The sequence below is a fragment of the Miniopterus schreibersii genome (assembly GCF_964146895.1).
Source record: "Miniopterus schreibersii genome assembly, chromosome: 20".
Classification (NCBI taxonomy): Eukaryota; Metazoa; Chordata; class Mammalia; order Chiroptera; family Miniopteridae; genus Miniopterus; species Miniopterus schreibersii.
The window spans coordinates 12,144,801-12,169,377 of NC_138122.1; the positions used below are offsets into that span (position 1 = coordinate 12,144,801).

A 24,577-nucleotide genomic window follows, 5' to 3' on the forward strand; every position below is an offset into this window, starting at 1 on the left:
TCACCTGGCCTCCATGGTCCACACCAAGTGCAGGTCTGACCACACTGCTCCCACAAGGGGTTCTCAGGGCTCCCCACTAAACACAGATAAATCCCTGGCTCCTCAGCCCAGCTCAGGAGGCCCTGCCACTGGTACCTACTATGTCCCATACATACATGCTTTCTTGAACCCCAGCCTCTGCCCCAAGACCCTCATAGCACTCAGGAGACCGTGAGCAAAGGAGAAAGTGGAAAGAACCTTGTATAAGCATCTGTGCCGTGGAAGCTCCTGCAGGCTGGGAGAACAGCTGCCAACCCATTGTACACAACAGCTCCATTTGTCCCCATCACACAAGTTAAGAACCTAGGATGCATGGACTCACCACAGCCTCAGAGTTTTATTATCAACATCTCACATTCAAGTACAGATTCCTGTGAAGTTTGATTCCCCGAGAAGGGATGGGAAGGGAAGGGAGGGGCTGGCTGTGTCACCTCACTGAGATGGGCTTGCCCAGAACCCACAACCAGTGGGCAGGCAGGGCCTGACAGGCTCCTGAGGTGCCCAGCACACACATGACTCTAGTCACAGGACAATCCCATGCACATGGGACCCCCTAGTACACACAGGACCACTGGATCCACCAATCAGACTGTGCTACTGTTGTGAGAGTGGGTTTTTCTTGCTTCTGTCTCTTTCCTCATTCCAAATGTGGCCTGTCTCCCCCAAGAGCAGGTCTAGTTGTCAGTAAGGAACTGGACTATGTCCAGGAGAGAAGGGGACACTTTTAAACAAAGATCTACTCCTGCTGTTTTGATCAAAGCAATGACCCACGGGCCAGAAGCACATGTGGGTGTGAGAGGCACACCTCTGCCTGTCTGGCACAAGTGCACGTGTGTGTACCTGGGAGTGTGTGTGTGTTCCAGCTATTGCCTGTGCCTGTGCCAGTGTGTGCTGTGTGTGTGTGCCCTATGGGTGTGCATGTGTGCCTGTGCATCTGTAGGCATGTATGTAAGTGTGTGCCTTGTGTGTGTGTCTCTATGCATGGTCAGGGCCAGGTGCATTCACACACATGCATAGCACACCTGGACCTGCCCCTGCCCCTGCCCCTGACCTGGCTGTTGGACTCTGTCACTCCCACTGGCATAAGGGTTGACCTCGAGCTGGATACAGAGACATGGATAGATCACACACAAATCAGTAAGCCCTGGTCCTGAGAGATGCTGGCTGAGTCACACATAGGTAGTGCATGTGCTGTGGAGGGTTCCCATCCAGCCCTCAAGGCAGGGCCTTAGAGGAGCCTGCTGGCCACACCCAGGCGTAGAACTTAGCTCTGTAGCCTAAACTCGTGGGTGACGGTCTCCCAGTGGGAAGGGTCTTTGTCTATCATGCTGCGCTCTGTGAAGGTCACGTGCCCATCTGCGTCCACGAGGATGACAGTGTTGGTTCTGGAAGAGAGCACAGGGCCCATATTCACATGCTTCCCTCAGCCCCCTGCCCGCCTGTCAAAGCCCCAAATGGGGTCAGATCTGAGACAGAAGGGTCAAGCCCATCACACCTGGGGCCTGTGGCAGGCACTCAGCATGGCTAGAGGCAGGTCACAAATGAGCAGCAACCTTGGAGAGTCAAAGGACCCTTCTGGCGTAGCTGGGCACTGAGCCTGGTGGGGCCTGGAGCTCCCAGGCTGGCTCCACAGGACCTCGTTTGACCAGTCCTATTGCCTCCACTCTGAAACACCCCAGCCTGCTCTGCCCACCATCCATAGTACAAGCCCCACCCACCCACCACTCTCACCAGGGTGAGCCCTGGGCACACAATGCACTTTCCCAGGACTCTCAGGCAACGGCCCAGCACCACTACGGACATTTGGCCACACTGAGCTCTTCCAAGAGGTCAACCTGTCAACTGTTTGGGGACTAGACCTTCACCCAGAAAACTCCCTTGTACCCTTCCTTGCCACCCCCCACTACTACATCCCAAATACTCAGCACACCTCTCCTCCTGCCTGGACCTCCCCAAGGCAAGTACTCCCTTAGCATCTGTCTCCCACTGATGCAGGGCAGGCACTGAGTCCCTAAGCAGACCCAGTGCAGGCTGACACCCAGAGACCTAGAGTAGTCACATGCATGCTGAAAACTGGGGGTCCCAGTCAAGATGGGACCCAGCAACCATGCACCCAGACAGGGAGTAGACCTGGCACTCTGCCTCACGCACGAAGTACACATAAGCGCACAATTTAGTCACAAAAGTAAGCCTATCATGAAGGAGGGACTTGAGGGTAATGATGCCCCTGCCAAGAAAAAAGCCAGCCCAGCCAGAAAGACTGCCATTCAGGTGTGCAACCCTCCCCAGGCCCGAGAGCATCACTGGCCCCTGAAACATCAGTGCCAGGCATTCACACCATGCTGGCCTGCCTATTCATTCCCCCAGCCAGAGGGCTTGAAACTGTCATTTCCTGAAGGATGGAAGACTCAGAGGGGCCTGCCACCCTCTTGGTCAGCTGGTCCCCAGAACTTCACATGTCTATCCCCCTGCCCAATGCCCTCAGCATCAGCAAAGCCACAACAAGATTGGCTCATATCCTCCTGGGAGAACCACCTCCTTACTACATGGAGGCAACAATAACCCAGCCTCTCCCACCTGCGGGGATAGAAGGGGCTTGGCTCTCTCAGTCTCAAACTACCTGAACCCAAAAACCAGGTATATGTGTGATACCACCCTGACATTAGTCAGCACTGGTCATGGCCCAAACACCTCATTCCTGAGTCCTTGGTGGCCATGAGCCCCCAAGGGCAGGTCCCCCACCTCACACAAGGCTGGTGCCCATGGGACCTGATGCAAGCTGAGCCTAGGCAGATGTGGCTTGCACATGAGGCCATGCTCCACCTCCAGGCCAGGTGAACCAGGCACATGGCAGCAGCACTCCTACAGCATCTTGGCTGGACCAGCAACCTCCAGCAACCTACCCTCCTCTGTGCGTCCCAGCACCTCCAAGTACAGCATGTGGGCTGCCCTCTGATGGAGCCACGTGGACGGGCCAGGCCTCCCAGCCTCACACCCAGGAGGGAGGGAGGCAGGAAAGGAATTTGCCAGGACAGCAGACACCCATGCCAACAGCTTCTCTCTCCTGGACATTTTGACCTTGTAGCCAAGACATTTTTACTTTTCCTGGGATAAGGCCGTATTCCAGGCTGAGATGACCTAATCCCAACCCTGGTCATGCAAAGAACATGACAGGCCAAGGGACACAGAGCAAGTGAAAGGAAGAACCAGATAGGGGGACCTCCAGGCTGACAGGGACTTGCTAACATGAGTATGTCCAATGCTATCTCAGCCCCCTTGTGGCTGTGTAAGAAGGCAGGGGGAGCCTAGGACCCCCTCCTGAGAAGCAATGGAAGCCTCAGGGGCTTTGAGACTGGTTAGCAGCACCCCTGGAAGCTGGCATCTGCTCATTCCACAGCCCCCCAAGCTGAAATGGCAGCCACTTCTAGATAAAGTTGAGCTCTGGGATCCACAGAGCTCCGGTAAGGCCATGTTCCTTGTGGGACAGGACTGGATGCACCCAGCAGCCCGCCATACCTGGTGCCATAGTCTGGGCAACGCACGCACACAGCCGCATACTTGCTCAGAATGGGCCGCACATGCTCCCTGCCCTGGTCCTCAATGGCCGGGTCCGGCAACTGCCTGGAAGGACAGAGGAGGGGTCACCATCAGCCCCTTGGCTGCCTGCCCACAGGTCTGTAGTGCCTGAGGAGCTCACCAGCCTTGGAAGGTCTATTTTGTGCACTTTTCTGCTCAAGGGCTCAAATCTCTGTCAAGACTTTCACTTAGGACTCCATGGCTGGGCCTAGGCTACCAGACAGAGATCAGTGGGGCAGCTCCCCCTGCCAGGGCCACCAGGAGCTTACCCAGGACCCAGGACCCAAGACTCAGGACTCTGAGGACATGAGGACCTATGAGCCCAACACTGGAAAGGCTCTGTAGGGTCTGAAAATGCCTAAGGTCCCTTTGATCAGAGTTGTGCAGGATCCCCTGCAAGAGGACAGAAGCCACCCCGGGAGCGAGCTGGCCCTCTCTTCTCAGTGGGGCCTGTGTCAGTGGGGGCGCTGTGGGCAGGGGCCCAGCTGAGAGGTGCAGTCACCTGGCCACATATGCTCCCTGCCTATCCCAGGAGGTACCCTATGGGCATGACAGGAGAGCACTCAAGCTCTGTAGCTTGCCAGTCACTATAGCTCGCACTAGAGTCACAGCCGTCAATAAAAGCTGCCAGGGCCTGACATGGGCCAGCAGGGATTACAGACAGTGACCAAGTGCTGGGTGGATTTACAGTTAAGCATGGGCCACCAGGCAGGGTTTCTGAGGGTCAGCTGTACTGAGGCTGTGCCCTGGTTCATGATGCAGAGAGGAAGAAGGCTAAGCAAGGGGCAGAAAGGGCCCTAGGGGAGAGGAGTGAGAGGCAGGCTAGAGGGGACTCCTCTAAGAGGCCGTTGGGCATCTGGGCAGGACACTGGCCTGGCCTGAGTAGGGTAAAGATGTGTGGGCCATGTCCCTGCATGGGAGGAAGGGAGCTTGGCCAGCACTTTGACACTACTCGCCCCCTGAGATGGCTGAAATACGCCAGAGGGTGGTGTCCCCGGGACAGGTACCCCATGCAGAGACCTCTGAAGTGCCTCAAGGAGGTCGGATCAGAGACAATGTTACCCCAGGTAATATCTGGGATGGGTCTGTCTATGCCACGGCTCATGTATGCAAACAGATGGGAGCCTCCAGCTACTGAGGGCCATATAAGCCCACATTAGCTCTAAAAGCACCAAGCTTCCCAGCACATTAGCTCACGACTGCCCCACCTCCCGTCATCGAAGGACCCCATTGAAACCTTGACTATCCACAGGGACAGGTGGGAGGGTGCCGAGGACAGCATGTCAGCATATCCACCAGGTTCTCCTGCAGCTGAGGGGCTGGCCCCAGTCACCTCCACAGGCCTCAGAGGGCAGTAGAGACCGCCTGCCTCTCTGCCCCAGGGCCAAACACTCTGCTCACCCCAGCAGGATCCACCCACTCACGCCTCCTCGTTGTTAAGCACGTCCAGAAGCTTGGTGACAAGGACATCCCTAGGGAGCGCCTGGCTCTGCTCCACAGCCTCCATGAAGAGCCGCTTCCCAAAGCACAGCTTCCTCCAAGGAGTCTCCAGTAGCGCATTGCTCAGCCCGTAGGTCCCTGCAGGGAGAGGGGTCAGTACACCAGTGCAAAGGACTCACTGTTTGAATTTAGGGTAAGTTCCCGCCCATCTAACCAGCACTAGGCAAGGTGCCAGGATATAGCCGAAGGCACTGAGGCCAGGCTGCCCCACACTCCAGCATCTTCTCTATGGGTATTCCCAACCCATCTGCATGGCAAGAGGTGGAAAACTCAACATGGTGGGACACCAGCAGGAAACTGCAAGGCACAGAGGCCAAATGGCCTTGACAATAAAGAATAAACAACCTGAAATCCACCTGGGCAAAGGAAAGGGGGGCCATCTCCCCCATCTCACTCTAGTCCCTCTGTAAGCTAGGAAAAAGCTTCAAGGTGTGGGTCCACCTGAGCAGGTCAAGGGTGGGAGAATCAGCAACCAGAGGACAGGAGGGTAACTGCCCCAAATTGGTCCTGGCTTGCATCAGCAGTTAGAGAACCCACCAACATCAGGACAGCCGACCTAGTGGGCATGAGCAGGGCCTCCTCTACATGCTGGAAGGGACCCCAACTTGGGGAGCCTTAAGGTCTTGACACAAGTTGCTCAGAACAAGTTCTCAGTGGTTAATAGAAGGCGTCACAAAAAAGAAGAGGGTTTCTCTCACATAAAAAAAAAAAAAAAGAGAGGCATGGCCTTGAGATGGAGAGGCTACAGCAGGCAGCAGGGGCAGGTGAGCTCAGAGTCATGCAACCAGACAGATACTCTTGAGGTCAGGGGGCAGCCACCCTCTCCTGTTGCCAGACGTTCTAGGCAGGATCTTGACTGAGTATGGTGTGACTTCAGCCACTTCCAAGGAAGATAGCCCTAGCTCTGCCAGGCCCCCATAGCCACGCAACCAGCCCAGGGTATCACTGTGCTTTATTGATCAGGAATCATGGGAAAGGCCACTCATCAGGGTAGCCATATGCAAAGAATGGAGTGGAACCCTTACCTCACACCATACACAAAAATCAATTCAAAATGTGCCAAAGACCTAAATGTAAATGCAAAAATTATAAAACTCTTAGAAGAAAATATAGGGGGGAAAGTTGCACAACCTTAGATTAGGCAATGATTCTTAGCTATGACACCAAAAGCACAAAAAACAAAAGAAAAAATGTAAAATGGACATCATCAAAATTTACAATGATGCGCTACAAAACTTCCTTGTTGGTCAGTTTTTCAGTTTCTTGACCAACAAGAAAGTGAAAAGAAAACCGACAGAAAAGTAGACAATTTTTGCAAATCATATATCTGATAAGGGACTAGTAGCTAGAATATATAACGAACTACAATTCAATAATAAAAATACAACAATCCTATTCAGGATCTGAACAAACATCTCTTCAAAGAAGATATACAAATGGCTATTAAACACATGAAAAACTGCTCAATATCATTAGCCATCAGGGACATGCAAATCAAAACCACAATGAGATACCACCTCACACACACCAAGATGACTGTAATAAAAGAAAAAAAACAATGACAACTTTCAGCGAGGATGTGAAGAAACAGGAACTTCATATGCTGGTGGGAATATAAAATGGTGCAGCTGCTTTGGAAAAAAATTTGGCAGTTTCTCAAAAGGTTAAACAGTTACTTTATGGTCCAGCAATTTCACTCTTAGGTATACATGGAAGAGAAATGAAAACGTGTCCACGCACAAACTTGTAACAAATGTTCATAGCTGCATTATCCACAACAGCCAAAAAGCAGAAATAACTCAAATGTCCATCAAGGGATGAATGCAGAAACAAAATGTAGAATATACTACAGTGGAATATAACTCAGCCATAAAAAGGAATTCAGCCCTAATTCATGCTACAACATGGGTGAATCTCGAAAACACGCTAAGTGAAAAAAGGCAGACACAAAAGGCCACACATCGCATGACTCTGTTTATATAAAATGTTCAGAATAGGCAAATCCACAGAGAAAGTAGATTGGTGGTGTCCAGGGGCTGGGGAAGAGCGGGAATGAGAGTAACTACTAATGGGTCTGGTTTCTTTTTGAAGTGATGAAAATGTTAAATAGCAGTGATATTGATGGCTGCACAACTTTGCAAATATACTAAAATCTACTAAATGGTACACTTAAATGGGGAGACCGTATGACACTGCAAGTTATAGCTCAATACAGCTATTTTATTATTTAAAAAAACAGAGACACAAACAGGAAAGGATGGGCTCAGGGATGACACAACAGGATGTAGGTGAAAAGAATTTCTTCCAAGCAACATTCTAGCAAAAATCAAGCATCTCCAGTCAGAGTTGCCAGCACTGAGAACTGAGGGCATCACGGAGATGGTTTCCAGATGCTTCCACAAAGGCCTCTGGGCCAATGCATAGAATTTGGGGGGGAGGGGTGGTGCTCTCTGTCCTTTTGTGCCTTTTAGTTTCTAATTTTCTCAGGGCAGTCACTGGCTCGGCACTGGGGAGAAGTGACCTAAGCTGAAGGCAACCTGTCATGTGGACCGGGTGCAGGCTGTAAGGTACACAAACAGCCAAAAAGCAGTCCCAGAAGAGAAATATGACAGGGACTTAGTCTCTGAAAAGTACAGAGGTGTCCCCATAGGAGCAGCCCCCACCCTGTCACCACCCACCAGAGCAGGCTCACCTGGCACCAGGGCAATGGGTTCAGGCTCCCCCTGGTTTCCATAGTAGCAGATGACATCTCCCTTCTCTGTGCTATGAACAGGAGGGCAGAGGGTCATACAGGGGCCTGGGATCGTGCAGACCCCTTGCTGCCGGGCAATCTCCATAGCCCCATTCCCAAATCCCCCTGCCAACAGCCAGCAAAGGGACAGAGGCCTGCTGCAGTCAGGACAGGGGCTAGTCAGGGCCCCAGCCCCTCAGAGACTTGCAGGCAGGGTCATGGAGATTCCTGGCTCTCCACATGGACCATTGGCCTGGGAGCAGCAACATCTAAAAGACTCCGCTGACCCACCTCACACCACCGGCAGTGGTGCCAGGTCACCTGTCTAAGCTAGGATGCATCAGGCAAGAGGGTGGCTCCGAGAATATGCTGAGTACTGCATGTGAGAGGCTCAGCATGCAGCCATAGGTAGCCATCAGCTCCCTGTTGTACCTCTCTGGAAAGGCTCCAACTGCCACTTCCCCAAGGGGCAAGGCCCTCTGCAGGATCCCAGCAACCTGATTCCTGAAACTCACAGCCGCTGAGCCCCTCACAGAAACCAAGATGAACCTTGTTGCCTACTCAGACCCAGCTTCCTGAAGATGCTGCTTTGGGGCCCCAGAGCTCAGCAACATCCAACCACCATGGGGTCCCAGAGTGCTCCAGGGTCACAGCCAGTTGTGCTTACACCTTCCTTCTCCAGCCTGGGGTACCTCTGCCCACCAGAGAGCAGTGCAAGTGAGGTATGGCTCAAAAACAGGAGACTCCTTAGCCACAGACAGGTGGAGAGGACCTGCGGGCAGAGGGGCAGGTGTAGGCAAGGGGCACTGTGCTAGGAGAGTGCCCTGCAGTCCTGCTCCAGTTCTCTGATGGTGGGAGCCAGCAACCCTCACACTGTCGCATGTCCTCACAGCAGTGGGTCTGGGAGGGGATTGGCCCTCAGGATGCTTACCAAGCCCACCAGGAGTGATGTCCCTGGAGAGGCTGCCACAGATGCCACAGCACCCCAAGCTGAGTAGCGGGGCAGGAACTCCACGCCCTGCTGAGTCCACGGCCCAGTCCTATCATAGCACTCAGTGGGCTGCTGTCCCCTAGCAGGCAGACTCACCTCAGGTCAGCTGCTAAGAGGTTGAAGCCGTTGTACAGATGACCCTCTGTGGAGACCTTCTTCAAGTAGGAAAAACTGTCCATGTCTGTTGTCAGAAAGTGGGCCACAAGTTCACCTATGAGCAAGGAACAGATACTTATGGCCGAGGCAGCAGGCTCAGCCCCTCTCCCTGGGGAAACTGATGGCCCCACATGGGCTGGCTACACCTCATTGACCTGGCAGCCAAGGAGGTCAGCATAGACAACTCTGTTTTCATTGATTAAATTTTTTTTTTCCTCCATTATGCCCCCATATTGAAGCCCAGCATGAGGGGAAAAGTCTTCAGTAGGGACAATGTGCGTCCACGAAGCTGTCCTCCCAGGGGCATCTGCTCAGCAAACATTGGACAGGTTGGGGACAATGACACACAGTCAGAGTGACACAGTGCCCAGGTGACAAGTATGAAGCACATTCCTTGAGGGGGTAAAAAGTCAGTGTTGTGGGTGTCATGTGGGTCAGGCTGAGGGTGGTGCCCACAGTGACTCAAGTCAGTGGACTGCAGGGCCCAGGAAACGGGCCCTCTTCCCATTATACTCCTCCTCCTGTCTCTGCACATGCCCAAGAAATCCCCCAACACCCCAAGGCCCACCCCCACTCCCCTAAGCTAGCCTAGCCCCAGTCCCTCTCCAAGTACCTCGGCCCCTGGCATCTGGGTCCTGCCGCGGCTGCAGGTAGTTGGTGAGCGCTGCCAGCTTTCCTCGCGTGCTGATGCCCAGCCATGTGCCTCCTTCCTTGCCTTCCTCCATGTCGAGCCCTGGGTGAACGCCAACATCACCACCAGCAAAGCCCACCCTGTCCTTGCATCCTGGGGAGTCGCACCTCAGTCCCACAGCCCTGGCTGTGGAACAGGGGCTCAGACTCCACAGGGTGGGGCAGCAGGACACTTGAAAGATGCGCTCCCCATACCCTGCCCCTCAAGACAACTGATGCCTAGACAGCATCTGAGAACTTGGGTTGGCACTGGGCTGGGAGCAGAGCACCAACTCCATTACGGGAACCTCGTCCTGGATCTGGTTGCAAGGGTGGCTGGCTGGCCTCTTCTGGAATAATGCGTGGGACCCTCAGAGTGAGAGCTTCATTAGGAGCCTGGTGCACAACAAGGCCTGCAGCCCATCCACCAGTCCCATCCCAGGGCACAGGCCCTGCCACAGTCAATGCTACACAATCCACCAGGCCCCACCCCAAGGTTAAAGCCTCAGGAGAGCATCTTCCTAGACTAGAGGGTCATTTTACTTGAAGAGTGGGATAAAAACAGCTAAATCGTTAAAATTTTATTTTGATAACAATAAAAGCAACAAAAGATGTAAAGATCAAAAAGAAAGAAGCAAAACTATCTTTATTTGTAGATGACAAGATTGTATGTGAAGAAAATCCAAAAGGATCTACCATGCCAGGAGGTCACAGTTGGATTCCTGGTCAGGGCACATGGGCGAGTTGCCGGCTCGATCCCCAGTATGGGGGTGTGCAGGAGGCAACCAATCAATGACTCTCTCATCATTAATGTTTCTCTCTCTCCCTCCCCCTTCCTCTCTCTGAAATCAATAAAAACATATTTTTAAAAAATATCACCAGGCATTCAAAGAGGCAGGAAAACAGCCCCGCTGCTAATAGGAGTTCAATCAATCCATTAAAACTGACCTGGAACTGACACAGACAGATGTCATAATTTATAGACAAGGACATGCAAAGTCATTAAAACTATATTTTATATGCTAAAAAAGCTAAGTGGAGGCAAGGAAGACATAAAAATTGAATTTCTAAAGCTAAGAACTACAAAGTGTGGGATGAAAAATATACAGGATGGAATTAAAGGCAGATTAGATACTGCAGAAGAAACGATTAGTGAACTTGAGGGTATGGCAAAAGAAACTACCTAAAATAAAACAGAGAGAAAAGAGATTTTTAAAAATGAACCAAACATCATCAAAGTGTGAAACAACCTCAAGTAATCTAATATATATGCAATTGGAGGCAGAAAGGGGGAAAGAGGTTGAGAAGAAAGACCGAAAAAATATTTGAAGAAATAACACCTAATTTTTTCCTAACTTCTAACGAGTTCCGAAGTAATGCTAATACTACTGGCTCAATGACTCCACTGGGAGCAACACCCGCCTACCATTTTGCACATGGGTGAGTTGCAGGCTCCATCCCCAGTAGGGGGTGTGCAATGGGAGGCTGTGGACTTTAGTGTCTTCAGCCCTAAGCTGGGTTTAGTAGCCACTGGGCTCACCCAGCACTGTGGTGCAGCAAGGCCACCCTTCCACTAGATGGGTGCCCCTTAACAGCATGCCAGGGGCCTCCTCCAAAACACTACAAAGAACGAACAATTCAGAGTGGCTGGAGCTCCCCAGCCAGGATAGGCACTGATTCAGGGGCAGGGTGCAAGCCCAGGTACCAGGGTAGGATGGAGCCCGGGTGGCCAGGATGGTAAAGGGGCCCAGGCAGGCTAACCTTCCATCCAAGCTTCCGTGTCCTCATCTACAAAAATCCTGGAGAGGTGCCTCCTGCCCGTCTTCCCCAGGGCAACAGCCCCTCATCCCTCACCCCATACACACTGACAAGTCCCCCCAACAGACACATAGACACGCACACACACACACACACAAAACTATGATGCTACACAGAGTGATAGAGTGCGGACTTGCACCTCACACCAATACAATCACATGCCCACAGGAAACGTGGGTCCAAAGAAAACCACTGATCCTTCTGGCTACTTCTGCTGGGGAGCCATGATACATGAAGCCACAGGGGCAGTGCTGGTTGGACAATTCTGGGGCTAGTCAGCCCAACACTGGCCCTGGATGGAGACTCTAGAGCCCACCCCCAATTAGACCCATCAGTGTCCATTCATTCTGAATTTACACAGGAAGCAGCACCCATAATGGTTAGAGCCATCTGGGGCTCACACTTCCTGCCACCCACCATGAGGAAAGACTCACCGCTGAGGATCTCGTTGTTGTTGCCCCAGAAGTCTGCTACCTTGGATGGTCTGCTGTAGAATTCATCCCTGTTGGCTGCCAGGATGAGCCTGAAGAAGAAAGCAGGACTGAAACTTTCAGGTCAAAACAGAAAAGCCATATTTTTTTCTCTCTAGTTAACAAAGAAAATTTGCCTCAGTAACAACATGGGCAAGTCCCAAAGAGAATAGGAATCCACAAGGGACAAAGGCTGGCAGCAGCTCCAGAGGGACAGCTTCCGGGGAGCCCTGGGCCAGACAGTGCCCCAGGGCCCTGCAGAGGACATAGGCAGAAGATGGGCTAAGACTCATATCCACGCTGATCAGGGCCAGGAGGTGGAGCCTTGCCCTGCACACCCATTGTCCTCCTGAAACAGGGCTGAGCAAGTAAGACCAGGGGCCAGGCAGGTAAGGGCCCTGAGAATGAATTCTACCAAGCATGTCCTGGGTACCCAGGCAACAGGAAGGTGCCCCTTCTTCTGTCCATCTGTCCCTCCCCCTGAAGAAACCCCAGCGAGTAAGCATGCTCACCAGAATTGTAAGCATGCTCACTAGGGTGGCTCGGGGATGCGCGTGGACCACTGCAGTGCACGGGGTCTCTGAGGGCTGCTGCCCTGAATTTGGGCTGTTTGGGAGAGGGAATGGGTGAGAGCTTCTCTGTTTCACTAATTTTTTCATTGTGAGTCAAACAAGTATTTCTTTGGCAATTAGAAAAAATGTCATAGTTTTCACAGCCCTGGTTTAGAGGTGAGATATAAGTTTCCAGTCAGCTTTGCCATTTAAATAAGAACGTAGATGATGACTGAGTGGGACACCTCTGGGTCTAAGAATTGATCATTGGAGGACCCTCTGAATAGCAGGGTGGGTACACAGGTGAACAGAGGACAAGGGACCAGGGTCTGGGGCTTAGTGGCCTGTGGTTACAATGGGTCTGAAACCAAATTAGTCTACTCAGTGCTCATATCCTAAAAAGTCTTCAAAAATAATATTTGTATTGTCGCATTGATTTCATGAATATTTGCTTGTGGTACAATGTGAACTATCAAAGATGCTCAGGGGATGTGCCCACCACAGAGAGGGGTTCTGAAGACAGCAAGTCAGCCATGGCTTTGTTTTGTTCTAATCACTGAAACCATTAATTATTCATGACCAATGAGCACTCCCCACCCGGCTGTCAAGCGTGGGTCTGTGCACCTTCTGGGGAGGGTAGGTCTGTGAGCTCATGGCTTACTTTGTACATCTTGTGGGGTATGAGGTGTGCTTTTTTCAAAGAACACATATCCCTTTGCAATCAAGGAAATAGCATCAATGGAATCCCACCAGACACAGCCCTGGCATGAACCCCCAGGCTCCCTCTGCCTCCCTGTCTGTCCTTTGGGTGCTGGGCTGGCCCTGGTATAGGTGGGGTCTGCCTTTCAGGTTGCATGCCAGCCAGCCACAGGTGGGCCCTCCAGAGTCTAGACTCTGGAGAGGAGGGGGTCCTCAGTCTCCCACCTCTTCTGGCTGGTACCCCCAGCTTCCCCCATCCCCCTGCACCCTGACAACATTACCAAGACTTCTTCCAGAAACACAGACCAGCCAGTGCAAGTGGGGCTCTTGCTCACGGTCATCCCAGTTCTGTTGCCCCCTGGTCCTCTATCAGAGCCCATAGGGCTGTGCCCCTGCCTGGACCCACTTTGCTCCTCTGTCCTGCCCATACAGCTACTGTTAGAAGCTGAGTCTTAGTATATTTGTACATCAGCTCAGGGTCTTGACCACCGAGATGTATTTCCTCCAGCACCCCATGCTGAGTGACCACTGTCTGAGAGGGCACTGCCAGGCCTGTGCAGCTCGTCCTGGGGCTGCCTTCTCCCAGCCCGGGCAGCAGCAGCATGCCTCTCCTGCTTGGGACACCTACATGGGTACCGAGGGCTGTGGGGCACCTGAGGCTGAGCAGATGATGGCAGACTCACAGTAAGGGGGTTACCTGTATGCATTTTTGGAAACGGGGCGAGGATCGAACTTAAAGAAGATGATGCACATGGGTCCCTGAGGGTGGCTTTGCTCACACAGGGTCACACAGTCTGTGGGAAAAGGAAAAAAATGAGTTGACTAAATAGTGGACAACAGAACCACCTTCCCTGAACCTGCGATGTTCTCTGACCCAGACAGAATCAGCTCTGTAATGCCCTGACCCTTGCTAGACATGCCAGAGTCATGTGCCCAACACCATGACGCTTGCCAGCACTACACAACCATCTCCCTAAACACACTCATTGGCACTGGCCAGATCACCCTGACGCCTGCAGTGCTCATTGGCCCTGGATCACTAGAGGGGAAAGCAGCAGCAAGAGCAAGAACCACTGCACAGCTGGGGCAGTGGGCAGGCAAGCTGGCCCACACCTGCCGGGGAGCAAGGCTACACAGCTTGCTCCGTGCCCCCCCCCCCCAGATTGTCCATTCCCTCCCCTGGCAACAGTACCAATTCCAGCCCTGAGCCACTCAAGGTAGGGCCATGTCACATCCGACTGGCTCGGAGATGCTCTGCAGCAGTGTCTATGGCAGGCCCTGGGCACATGCCTTCCACCCATGACAGCCCAAGTGCAGCCAGTGGCCCACAGAGCTCTGTACACCCCTGGGGCATTGATTCATCTGAGCAAACCGGGCTCTGGTGGCCTTGGGAATGAGAGGGACAGAAGACAAAACCCAAGGCTGCCTCAAGACAGGACCTAGTAGGAAACCCTCCAGGGGAAGCTGGAATGGCAAAAAGCCACACTTGCAGGGTGAGGGTGGGCTATATCCACAGCCACCAGGGGCCGCAGGGACAGCCTACAAGTAAGTGGAAGGAGTCCCTGAGAAGCTCAAAGAGTGGAGCCAGGGCCACACCAAGGGTCCTGGAACCCTCCAGCCAAGACTTAGTTTGAGGGGTTCCCTAACTGGTAGTGCCCCTGGGCACCTGGCAAACCAAAGTTCTCATCTTCCTCCCAGGCCTCCAAGAAGTCTCACGAATAATTTCTAGGACACAGAGCAGTACACAGTCAGAAAGAACCACATAACAAGCCAAAGCACCGTGCAGGAGAACCACCAGAAAGAGATCCCCACATGTCTCGTAAACCAACAATGCTCTGGGGAAACAGGGAGCTTGGGAATATCTGTGGGGAAAAGGAGTCTCGCAAAGCACTGGAAAGAACTTTCAGGAGTGGCAGCTATAGATACTGGGAACTAAAACTCAGCAGTGGATTTAACAGCAGATTAGACGCAGCCGATGATGAGTCAGCAGAATCATCCAGAACACAGTTCGGGGAGAAGGGAAGCCTGCTGGGCCTCCCAGTACCCCAGGTGTCCCACCCACCAGGTACAGCTGACAGGGTTCCCAGCACCTGACACCTGATCATAGTCCAGCACAGAAGACACAGGTGCCCTCATCCCAGAGGAGCTGGTCTCTCTAGACATAAGAATGCTCCAAGCAAGGCCTGCTGGTGGTGTCTATGGTACCCAGGCTGCCACAGTCAGTGCTAGGAGCCCTACCAGCCCATCCCTGGTCCAGAGCCTCACTGGTTCAAAGGGCTATTCTGAAGGCTGCTCCACCAGGGATGTGCCACTCTGGACTGTCAGAGGAAGAGGCCATCATGTCTGCCTTGGCCTACCTACATCCGTCCCTAAGCTGCATGCCTGGCCGCTAGGTGAGGCCACTGGCAAAGGGCAGGTCTCGCGACTGATGCTCAGAGGCCATACACAGAGCCCCCACCCCCAACTCAGCTGCAGGATCCGCTCTCCTAGCTGGCCCAGGTGAGTGGCAGATCAGCCCTCCAGATGTAGCAGGGAGGGCTCTGTGGTCTGAGGAAAGGCCTCCGATGGGTCTCCAGGCAGCCTGGTGCCAGAGGTGTAGGCACAGAGCCCAGGGCTGCAGCCTCGACGAAGACGCAGTCATTGGGTGGGAAGGACCAGAGGAAAGCCAGCCCCTGGGGAGGGGACCATCAGGAACTGCCTTTCTCTCCAATCCCTCGCCCCCCACTCAGGCCAGGCCCGCTGCCCGCAGGCCCCTCCCCTTCCTGGCTTCACCTCCCACCTCCACCTCCAGCACCCTTCTTCATCTAGATGAGATATGCTCCCTCAGCAAACTCCTGGCAGGTCCCATGGGTGCAGAGCCCTTCTCCCAGAGTGCCCCCACCCAGGCCCACTCAGGAGCTCCAACACCTTTCCAGGGCCTGGCAGAGTCCTCCCTGACACCCCTGCTTGTTCAGCTACCTTCTCACCGCTGCTGACTTTCAGGGCTCTGGGAACAAGCTCAGGATACAGCCTGTCATCCCAGTCACTGCGCGAGTGCTGGGTGCAAGGCAGGTGGGCAGGTGGTGGCAAACAACATCCTGCCTGCCAGGTCACTTGGGCCCTGAGAAAATGCTCCTCTCCACTTCCCACAGCTCCGTGGCCAGCAGAGGGAGGGGCTTCGATAGGTCTCATCATGCCAGATGAGGCTGGGGTTCATCTTTGCCAAGTGGCATCTATATATGTCAGGAGGAGCTCAACTTGAATGAATCCTGAGCTGGTAAAATCTGTAGAGAAGGGCAGCATCCAGACAGAAGCATGTCTGGCTTTCTCAGTGACATTCCCACCCCACCTGTCCCCACCTCCACCCAGGGCTCACACATAGGCACAGGCCCTGGTGGAATGCCTGCATGCCCGTGGAAGCCTGAGAAGTAAGGGCTATGCAGGTTCTGCGGTCACTCCTGAGGGCAGGGCGGCCAGAGCCAGCCCACAGCCAAAGACAAGGCAGGCAGAAGGATCCCAGAGGATCGGACCAGGAGTTTTGAGCATTCCAGAAAGCTATGTCCCACCTCTGCCTCCTGTGCCCAGGGTGCTACCTGCTCCAGCAGCCAAAGAGGCCATGACAGTAATGTGCCCACTCAGTCAAGCCTACAGATAACAGGCAGTGAGTTGTCACAGACCCATCCTCTGCTTTCCCTCTGTTCCCCTCACTTGGCCTCCAGGCAACCAGGATGGCAGCCAGGGAACACAGGGCATAGAGAGGAGGCCCCCACAGAACTTGGCTCTCTAGCCAGTGACACAGTGTCAGGGGAGACTGGGGCCCCAGGTACCACAGGGCAAGGGAGGGGACAGCTGAGGAACATCTTCCCATGCTGGGCACTTTATAGATATGATGCCTACTCACTGAGAGCTCAGCTTGAGGCTCATTGGAGGGTGCCTACTGGATGCACACGGGGTGAAGGAGCAGGCACAGGTGGGGTGCTGTGGTCAAGTGGGCCTCTCTGACCTCACATCTGCTCTCAGCACTGGACCTGCACATCTGTACTGCCCTGGCACATCCATAAGCTGCTCTACCCAACTTCATCATGGAAACCCTGTGAAGCCAGCATGCCTCCTACGCTGGCACCGCTGGCCTCACTGTTCCCCCTGTGGTCGACTCTCCCCAGAGCATGAGAAGTCCCTGGGAAAGCTGGTGATGGGCAGCCAATTCTATCTTAGCCACGGTGGAAAGTCACTGTTCCCATGTGTGATCCCACAGGGGGTGCTGTTTTACAACTGCCTCACATACAGGGGGACCAGTCCATAGGGATGGGAGACCCCAGAGAGTGGCCTGGGCCAAGGAGGGGAGGCTGTGTGGGCAACAGTCTGGAGGGACCACACAAAGAGCTAGAGAGTGGACTTGTGAGGTGGCCAAACATCCTGACAAATGCCTGAGACACCAAGAGCAACGCTGCACAGCGGTGGGGTGCAGAGCTGGACATAGAGAGGTGCCATCTTTCTCACCACAACAGGAAGCGTGTCCTTCCACACTCACCACAAGGCCCAAGGGGGTGCTCACTGTGGCCTGGGCTGTTCTGTACAGAAAAGCAGGGGGTGGTCACGCTGGGGAGGAGGCAGGCACCAGTGGTCCCCCAAACCCCTGGAGCATCCTCGCCACGGTTGTTTGGCAACACCACTGTGTTTCATGACTCACACTGACACAGACTCACCTAGCTGGACACGACAATTGGGCAATCTTTGCAACCACCAAGATTTCACATAAAACACTGACCTCTGTGAGCTTGGCCAAGTGGCAGCTCTGCTGTAACAAACTACCCAAGATTTTCCTAGAACTGAATAGAGAACAGCATGAAGTCCTGCCTAGAACAGGAAGCTGCAGTTCTGGAAGCGCCTTCTCTACAAAGATATCCAGTACACACTGAGACTGTGACCAAGCCCAAGGAGTGCAATTCAGGCTGTGTAGGTATACAAGGCTCTGCATGCACAGATGAGACCAGTGTACCTACACCTCACACCTGCCCACTTGCCCCTGCTCACCAGTCACTCAGCCTGGGCCTCCTGCTACGACCTTGGCCTGCCTAGAAACAGCTAAGAAAACAGTGTGTCCCCGGGATTGCCTCCACCAGCCTGAGTGTGTATCTCTGCCAGGTCCTCCCACCTGCAGCCTGGGCAGATCCACGTGTGTGGAGCAGGGCTAGCACTTCCCACGTGCACTTGGAGTCCCAGGGCACACCTGAGTCCAGGGAAGGAAGGACCTGTGAAGTGTGAGGCAAAGGGAAAGCGCCCTCTTCAAACCAAAGCCAAGAGCTTCCCATCCTCTCTAAGAAAGCCAGTGGAAGTCGTCCCAGATCACACTTGGTGCATCTGGCTTTCCCCTGGTCTAACCACCTGGTAATGCTGAAACACAGGAAATGAATGGGTTGTGGATTTGGCACTGGTGCTGGCTACAAAGCACAGAAGCTTTCTAGGCACTCACAGCCCATCTGCTGATAGTGCTTTTGAGAGTTCTGGCCTGCTCCGTTCTGCTGCTCACTCGCTGCCTCTGAATCACTCCCTCCAACTGGTTGGTGCCTCCTTCCTCCCTCCTGCCTTCAGAGGACCAACAAGGGCCGTTCCCAACGACCAAGTGGAGCCAGGTAAACTGCCTCTGTCAGAAGGATCAGGCTCTTCACCTTCAAACCTCACTCTGTGTGGCATCTAACAAGAGCACAAGAAAATGACACAGGCAGGGAGGCCTGGCCAAAGATAAGTCAGAGTAGCATGCCAAGAGATGCAGCAATGACTGCAATGGCTCAGGCAAGGGCCACGGGGAACAAGAATGGCATCCTGATGGACTGGTCCACAGCCTGCTGATCAACAGTGAGGACCTGCTTCCCTGCCCCCACACACACATGGCATGGCACAGAGACAGTTGGGTGAAGGGCAGGGCAAGCCATCGGCCTCATGGTGGCCACTGGGAGAGGAGGCAAGAGGGGCCTAAGGGCCGCGTTGTCTCTGCCAGACCAGATGTGGAAGAACCCAGCAGGGGGACTGGCAGACCTCAGCACTGCTGGGGGTGGTCCAGTCCCTCAGCACTGCTGGGGATGGTCCAGTCCCTACCTGGCAGCCTGCCAGTCTGGTCCTGCTCCCCCCACCCCCAGGTGGAACCTGCCACTACTCACCCTCCTGCAGTGGTAGAAAATGCTCTCACAACAGTTTCCTTGGCATTCCCTAGTAGCAGCACTTCTTACAGCCACCCGAAGGCCCATGTCCATGAATCACCGATTTGGGTGCTGAATCCTGGGTTTTGCTGCACTGATATGTAGTGCAGTTGATGTGATGTGGACAGGCATGGCCTGTTGGCTCCATGAGCTACAAATGTTTTCTCCTAGTCCCTCCCCTGTATTGCAGCCTTGCCTGTGGCACCACCTATCAGAAAGTCTGTTATTGCCCTGGCCAAGTAGCTCAGTTGGTTAGAGTGTCGTCCCAATATACCAAGGTTGCGGGTTTGATCCTTGGTCAAGGCACGTACTGAAGCAACCAATGAATGCATAAATAAGTGAAACAACAAAAATCGAAGTTTCTCTCTCAAGTCAATAGAAAAATAAATAAAAGGACCTAATTTTTCTTTAAAAAGTCTGTTATTTTACAGTGAATTTTCCCATCTTTCCTGTCCCAAAATTAGGGCCCCTTTTTCTTGACTTCCTTGGTTGAATTTTGGCTTAGTTCTCAGATCTGCCCAGGGTCTCCCTGAGTGGGTGGTGTGAGGGATGGATTCCTATGCTTCCCAGTCTCCAGGGCATCCAGTCCATCCAACTTCATCACACCTGGACACCCAATCACACAGCCCCTCAGGACCCCGCATGTGTCACTAGGTCTCTCAGCTTCAGCACATACTCCAGTGTCTGGAGGGCAAGTCTCCATTTTGGTTATTCACAGAGTCTTCTAAAATTCTGAATGTGCCATGCCCACCCCTGCTGGCCACACCAGGTGCTGTGCCAGTGCCCCTGCCCATGAAACAACACAGGCAAGGAAGTCTGCAGCCTGGAACTAAAAGCCACTCCATGTTCATCCACAGTGGCATCCACGTACTGGAGCAGAGAGCAGTGAAGTGAGGGGCCCCACCCAGGAGAGAGAGGACTTCACTCAGCAATTGCACAGAGGCCACAAATAAGCAAGACTCATCCACAGGGACAGAAGTCAGGGCAGAGCCACCTAGTCTACAGGACACTAAGGGACACCAGGGAGACATCTACATGCTTGCAATGGTTTCCACACCCTCATGTGGATGGTAACTGCGAGGCTAGTCCATGGAACTAGACACTTACAATGTAGGCGTGTTTGACATCAGGGAAATAAAATGGATTGTCCAAAGTCAAAAGCTGCTCATACGAAGCAAGTGGACAGACCCAGGCCTCCTTCCCCACTGGTTTTAAGATGTTCCTCTGGGCACTGCGAGAGGGATGAGGCCAGAAAGCCTGGAAAAAGTGGCAGTTCACAGGAGGCTGGACAGGAACAGACTCAGCCCTGGCTCAAAATGCCTCAAAATAGGGACCAAGCACTGCTGGGCTGTTGTGAGTTCTACACACCACCACCACCCACACCTGACCACCGGGGCAGAGGGGTAAGTGGGACCTGCATCTTCAGTGGGATCACTTCCCTTTGTCAACTACAAAGGGAAACGGGCATCTGGTTGGTGGGGAGATGCCAGGTCAGAACACAGCAATGAACAGCAGGGACGCATGCCAGTGAATGAGGAGGTATTTCACCAACAGAGCCAAGGGGGTTGAGACTCTCAGGAAAGTGAGGCTCCCAGTTCACATCAAATCAGTATCCTACCCAGCTGCACGTGTGAGGCTCTGGAAAGAAGTTAACTGGTCCCTAGAGTGAGGTCCCATTTCATTGTGTCAAGCACTTGACACATTTGGCAATACATCTTTAAGTCTAGCCAGCCTGTCTATCTAGTCTTGAGGAGCCAAGCAGAGTATGGGATCCCTCAGGCTTCACACATGATGCCTGCAGAGCCAGACACCTCCTCCCCAATCTGCACCGCATCCCATCCTGTAGCAGCTCCCAGGGGCAGAGCTGGAAAACATAAGCTGCTATTCTCACACGCTGCCTGAAGTCCTCCCAGCGGCTGCCAGCAGAAGAGGTAAACACACATGGGAACACAGTGTCACTGTTCCCGCGCCTTGGCTGAGAAAGCCCTGACGTCTATAAATATTCTAAGCAGCCGGCCCACAGCAATGCTCCACCCTCCTCACTGCTCAGGGACTGAGGACTCCTCGATCTATGCTTTGCTGTTTTGACTGTTAAGTCACCATGACAATTTTCTACAGCGATACTCTCTCCTAAGATCTTTAGATGTTTTAGGAGCACTATTTCAGCCTCACACCAAGAATCATTGCCCCTTCACAGTTCAAAGAAGCAGAACAAATGAGGAACAGAGTGAGCATTAAGGGAAGCTTCAGTCACAAGGCGGCCCCTGCACCCTGGCCTCTCCTGGCAGGAACACTTAGCTTCCCCACAAGCCAGCCTGGCCTCACAGTGGCTCTGGCAGCCTGCTGTGGTTAACAAAGGAGGGAGGGGCCACCTTCCCCACCAACCCCTCAACAGAGGATGAAAGCAAGCACTTAAAAATTGGCATGGCCCTGAAGACCTTGAAGAATGAACCCAAGTGGCAGCAGTCACCAGGAGATGGGGGTCATTTTTTTTTACTTTTATGTGTGCATATATTATTTTTGCAATCTAAAAAGAAAGTTGAGAAAGAAAAAGCTGTATTGATAATCTGAAAGGGCAGCTCGGTGGGTCTGGGCTTATTTTCATAGAACCAATCATCCAACCACATAGTCCAGACCAACAAATGCCGAGGCTCTGCAGTGCTGTCCTCACATGCCAACTCATAGGTTAGCAAAGGATGGACCCTGTTTTCACACATCTGGAATGTCAGTGTCAGTGTAGCCCCACTTCTAGAAGCCTCCCAGTTTCCCTGCCCAGGCTGTTTCTCTCCAGATAGGCTCTGTGGTCCCTTCATCTCTTTACAGAGGTCTGCAGCAGCACCACCTGCAGTGCCTTCAGAGAGCTCACCCTCTAGTACCGAGGCCAGGTCCAAGAACACAGCACACAATTACACCCGTGGGGAAACATAACCAACATGATAGCCCTCAAATGAAGACACAAAAGAAGCATGGGGCAGTAACAGCACTCAGGGGCTGGACAGACAGACAGAGAGGCTGGCCTGTTGCCTTCATTCAGGAAAGGACTGTCGTCACATGTTGGAGCAGGCAGTTGCCTGGTCTGAAGGGTCTGCAGTCTGTGGACACATCATAACATGAAGCTACAGGACTTGGGTAAATGGTCAGTGGCCTGAGGGTGGGAGCACCAGAGCAAACCACCCTGTCCCACGGAAACAATGGGGTCCTGGCGAAGGGGACTGGAGGGGGACAGAGGCTCTGCTATGTTCACCTGCCTACACAACACAGCCATCCTCTCCAGATGCCACCACCCCACCTGACAGGTCACTTGATGCAGAAAGGCTCCTGGAAGAAAGACCCAGAAGGAGTGATCTTAGAAACACCATTTGCCCCTCAGGCTGAGTTTTCTTCACTGTGAACAAACAGTGTTTGGCCAATGAACACTTGCCCCAAAAAGTTGCCCACAGGACTATCAAGCAAGTGCGAGAAAGCACTTCCAAAGCACTACGAGCTGGACACACCAGTTATAAGTGCCACCATGTCCCATCTCCCTCATGAAAGAGGATGCTGAGCCCAAACAGCAGCAGCAAAACAGTGGTCAGCAGGTCTGGAGCAGGATGACAAGCCAGGCCTGTACCAAGCATGTGACATATCCGTTGGAGGATGAGGGCCTGAGGCTCAGGGACTGGTCCAAGGGCAGAAGGTTCCCTCTAGCTGTGGCCCAGAACGAAGCCGGGAAGCATGTAAGGTATTAGGGTGGTGGGGGAAGGGGTCTCAAAGGCTAGGAAAGGAGCCTGGCCTGGCACTGCCTGCAGCCCCACCCCGCCCCCACCCCTGATGCCCTGAGGGTAGGGTCTGACGCCTGAACCACCCTTGGAAGGCCTTGTCCAGGCGCAAGGATAACCCAGCATTTGCTGCCTACTCAGACATACATCAGCTGTCACCCCGCTGCCTCCGCAGCAGGACGCAAGGAGGCAGCAGCGTGACTCAGGGCTCCATAGCTGACCAACACCGTGAACCACCCACCCTACAGCCACCACGCAACTCCCAGCACCGCCAGTCTCTGCTTCCCTGCAGTGAGACCAGCCCTGCCTGCCAGTAGCCCCCGCACCACATCCAGGGGATGACTGGAAACGCCTTTCGGTAACGCGTGGGGCCTTTCCTCGGCCGGGGTTGGTTTGGTCTCCCCGGATCCGGCCACTTAATTTCCACTCCACGCCTCAGGAAGGGGAAACTGAGGCAGGGCTAGGAAGTGCGACCCCGCCCCTGCCTGCGCACCCGCGCGCGTCTCCAGAGCCCCGCACCCCTGAGCCCGGGCCCGCCCCCGGGGAGCTGGGCCCGCCTCGCGGGGACTGAGTCCGCCAGCCCCGGCAGCCAGCCCCGCACTCACCGCCTCTGCCACTGCCGACTTCCGGGTGCCGCGCGAGCGCGCCGCCGCCACCGCCCAGGTCCCGCCCCTGACACCGCCTGCGAGCTCGCCATTGGGCTTCCTGGCGAAAGGCGTGGCAGCGCGCTACAGCCTGGGGTACTGTTGGCTACCTGCGCTGTCGCTCAGGGGCTGCAGTCCTGGCGCCCCGCCCTCAGGGCTGCGCCAAGCGTCGGCTCTGCGCGTGTCTGGGGGCCTGTGACCCCGGGGCCTTCCCAGACTTCTCCGCATTCCTGTCCTGGGGACGCCCGTGGGAGGTCGCGGCTGCCCTCGAGGACCCGTTAGGGCCGCGGCCTGAGTTCCAGACGCTTACCCACCCGGAGGCCCTTGCTGGGAGCACTCACTACTGGGAAGCTCACTTCCGGCCCCCCCCTCAGGCTCGGCCCTTGTCTCCTCGCGTCCATCCAGTGTGGGCCTCTGGACCTGGCCTTCCTCTCCACTGCAAGCCTGATACCCTGACATCCCTGCCATGTTCAGGACAGATCCTGGACCAGGCATTCCGGCCCCATCCTGCCACCGTGGCCTTTGAGCCCACCTGGAGGTTGTTTCTGCAGGTTCAGGCCCCAAGGATGAAGGTCTGGCCCAGCCTGATCTGTACGAGGTGAGCCAATGCGCAAGAGGCCAGGAAAGAGCACTCATTGGGGCCTTCCCAACTGGACAGAGGCATTCACTGGGCTCCCTGCTCGCCCCCCCCCCCCCACCTTGCTGCAGCACCTGAGAGTAAGGAAAGTTGAGAATCAGAGGCCCAGAGCAGCTTGCTCCAAAGTGAGCACTCAGCAAACTATGACAAGAATGACCGTTA

At 54.0% G+C, this 24,577-nt stretch overlaps 1 protein-coding gene across 5 annotated transcripts; it reads right to left on the minus strand.

Annotated features, from left to right (window-relative positions):
* Window positions 1–357: 357 nt before the first annotated feature.
* TANGO2 (transport and golgi organization 2 homolog) lies at window positions 358–23,785 on the minus strand. Of its 5 annotated transcripts, none has more exons than XM_081123545.1 (9): window positions 23,740–23,785; window positions 13,898–13,994; window positions 11,915–12,003; window positions 9,607–9,726; window positions 8,934–9,048; window positions 7,808–7,878; window positions 5,040–5,193; window positions 3,556–3,660; window positions 358–1,424 (listed from the first exon to the last, which is right to left on the minus strand). In XM_081123545.1, the coding sequence occupies exons 2-9, from the start codon at window positions 13,951–13,953 to the stop codon at window positions 1,304–1,306; spliced, it is 831 nt and encodes a 276-aa protein (XP_080979671.1). In that variant the 5' UTR covers window positions 13,954–13,994; window positions 23,740–23,785; the 3' UTR covers window positions 358–1,303. The 5 variants fall into 5 exon arrangements, with proteins under 5 accessions (XP_080979671.1, XP_080979673.1, XP_080979674.1 ...); XM_081123547.1 differs by having other exon boundaries at window positions 23,654–23,746; XM_081123548.1 differs by having other exon boundaries at window positions 23,461–23,746.
* Window positions 23,786–24,577: the final 792 nt, after the last annotated feature.

Coding starts and splice junctions, on each gene's coding strand:
- TANGO2 (XM_081123545.1), bottom strand. CDS start 13,953: ATGTGCATCATCTTCTTTAAGTTCGATCCTCGCCCCGTTTCCAAAAAT. Junction 12,004..13,897: donor GTTTCCAAAAATGCATACAG/GTAACCCCCTTA, acceptor TTTCTTCTTCAG/GCTCATCCTGGCAGCCAACA. Junction 9,727..11,914: donor CAACAACGAGATCCTCAGCG/GTGAGTCTTTCC, acceptor GCGTTCACCCAG/GGCTCGACATGGAGGAAGGC.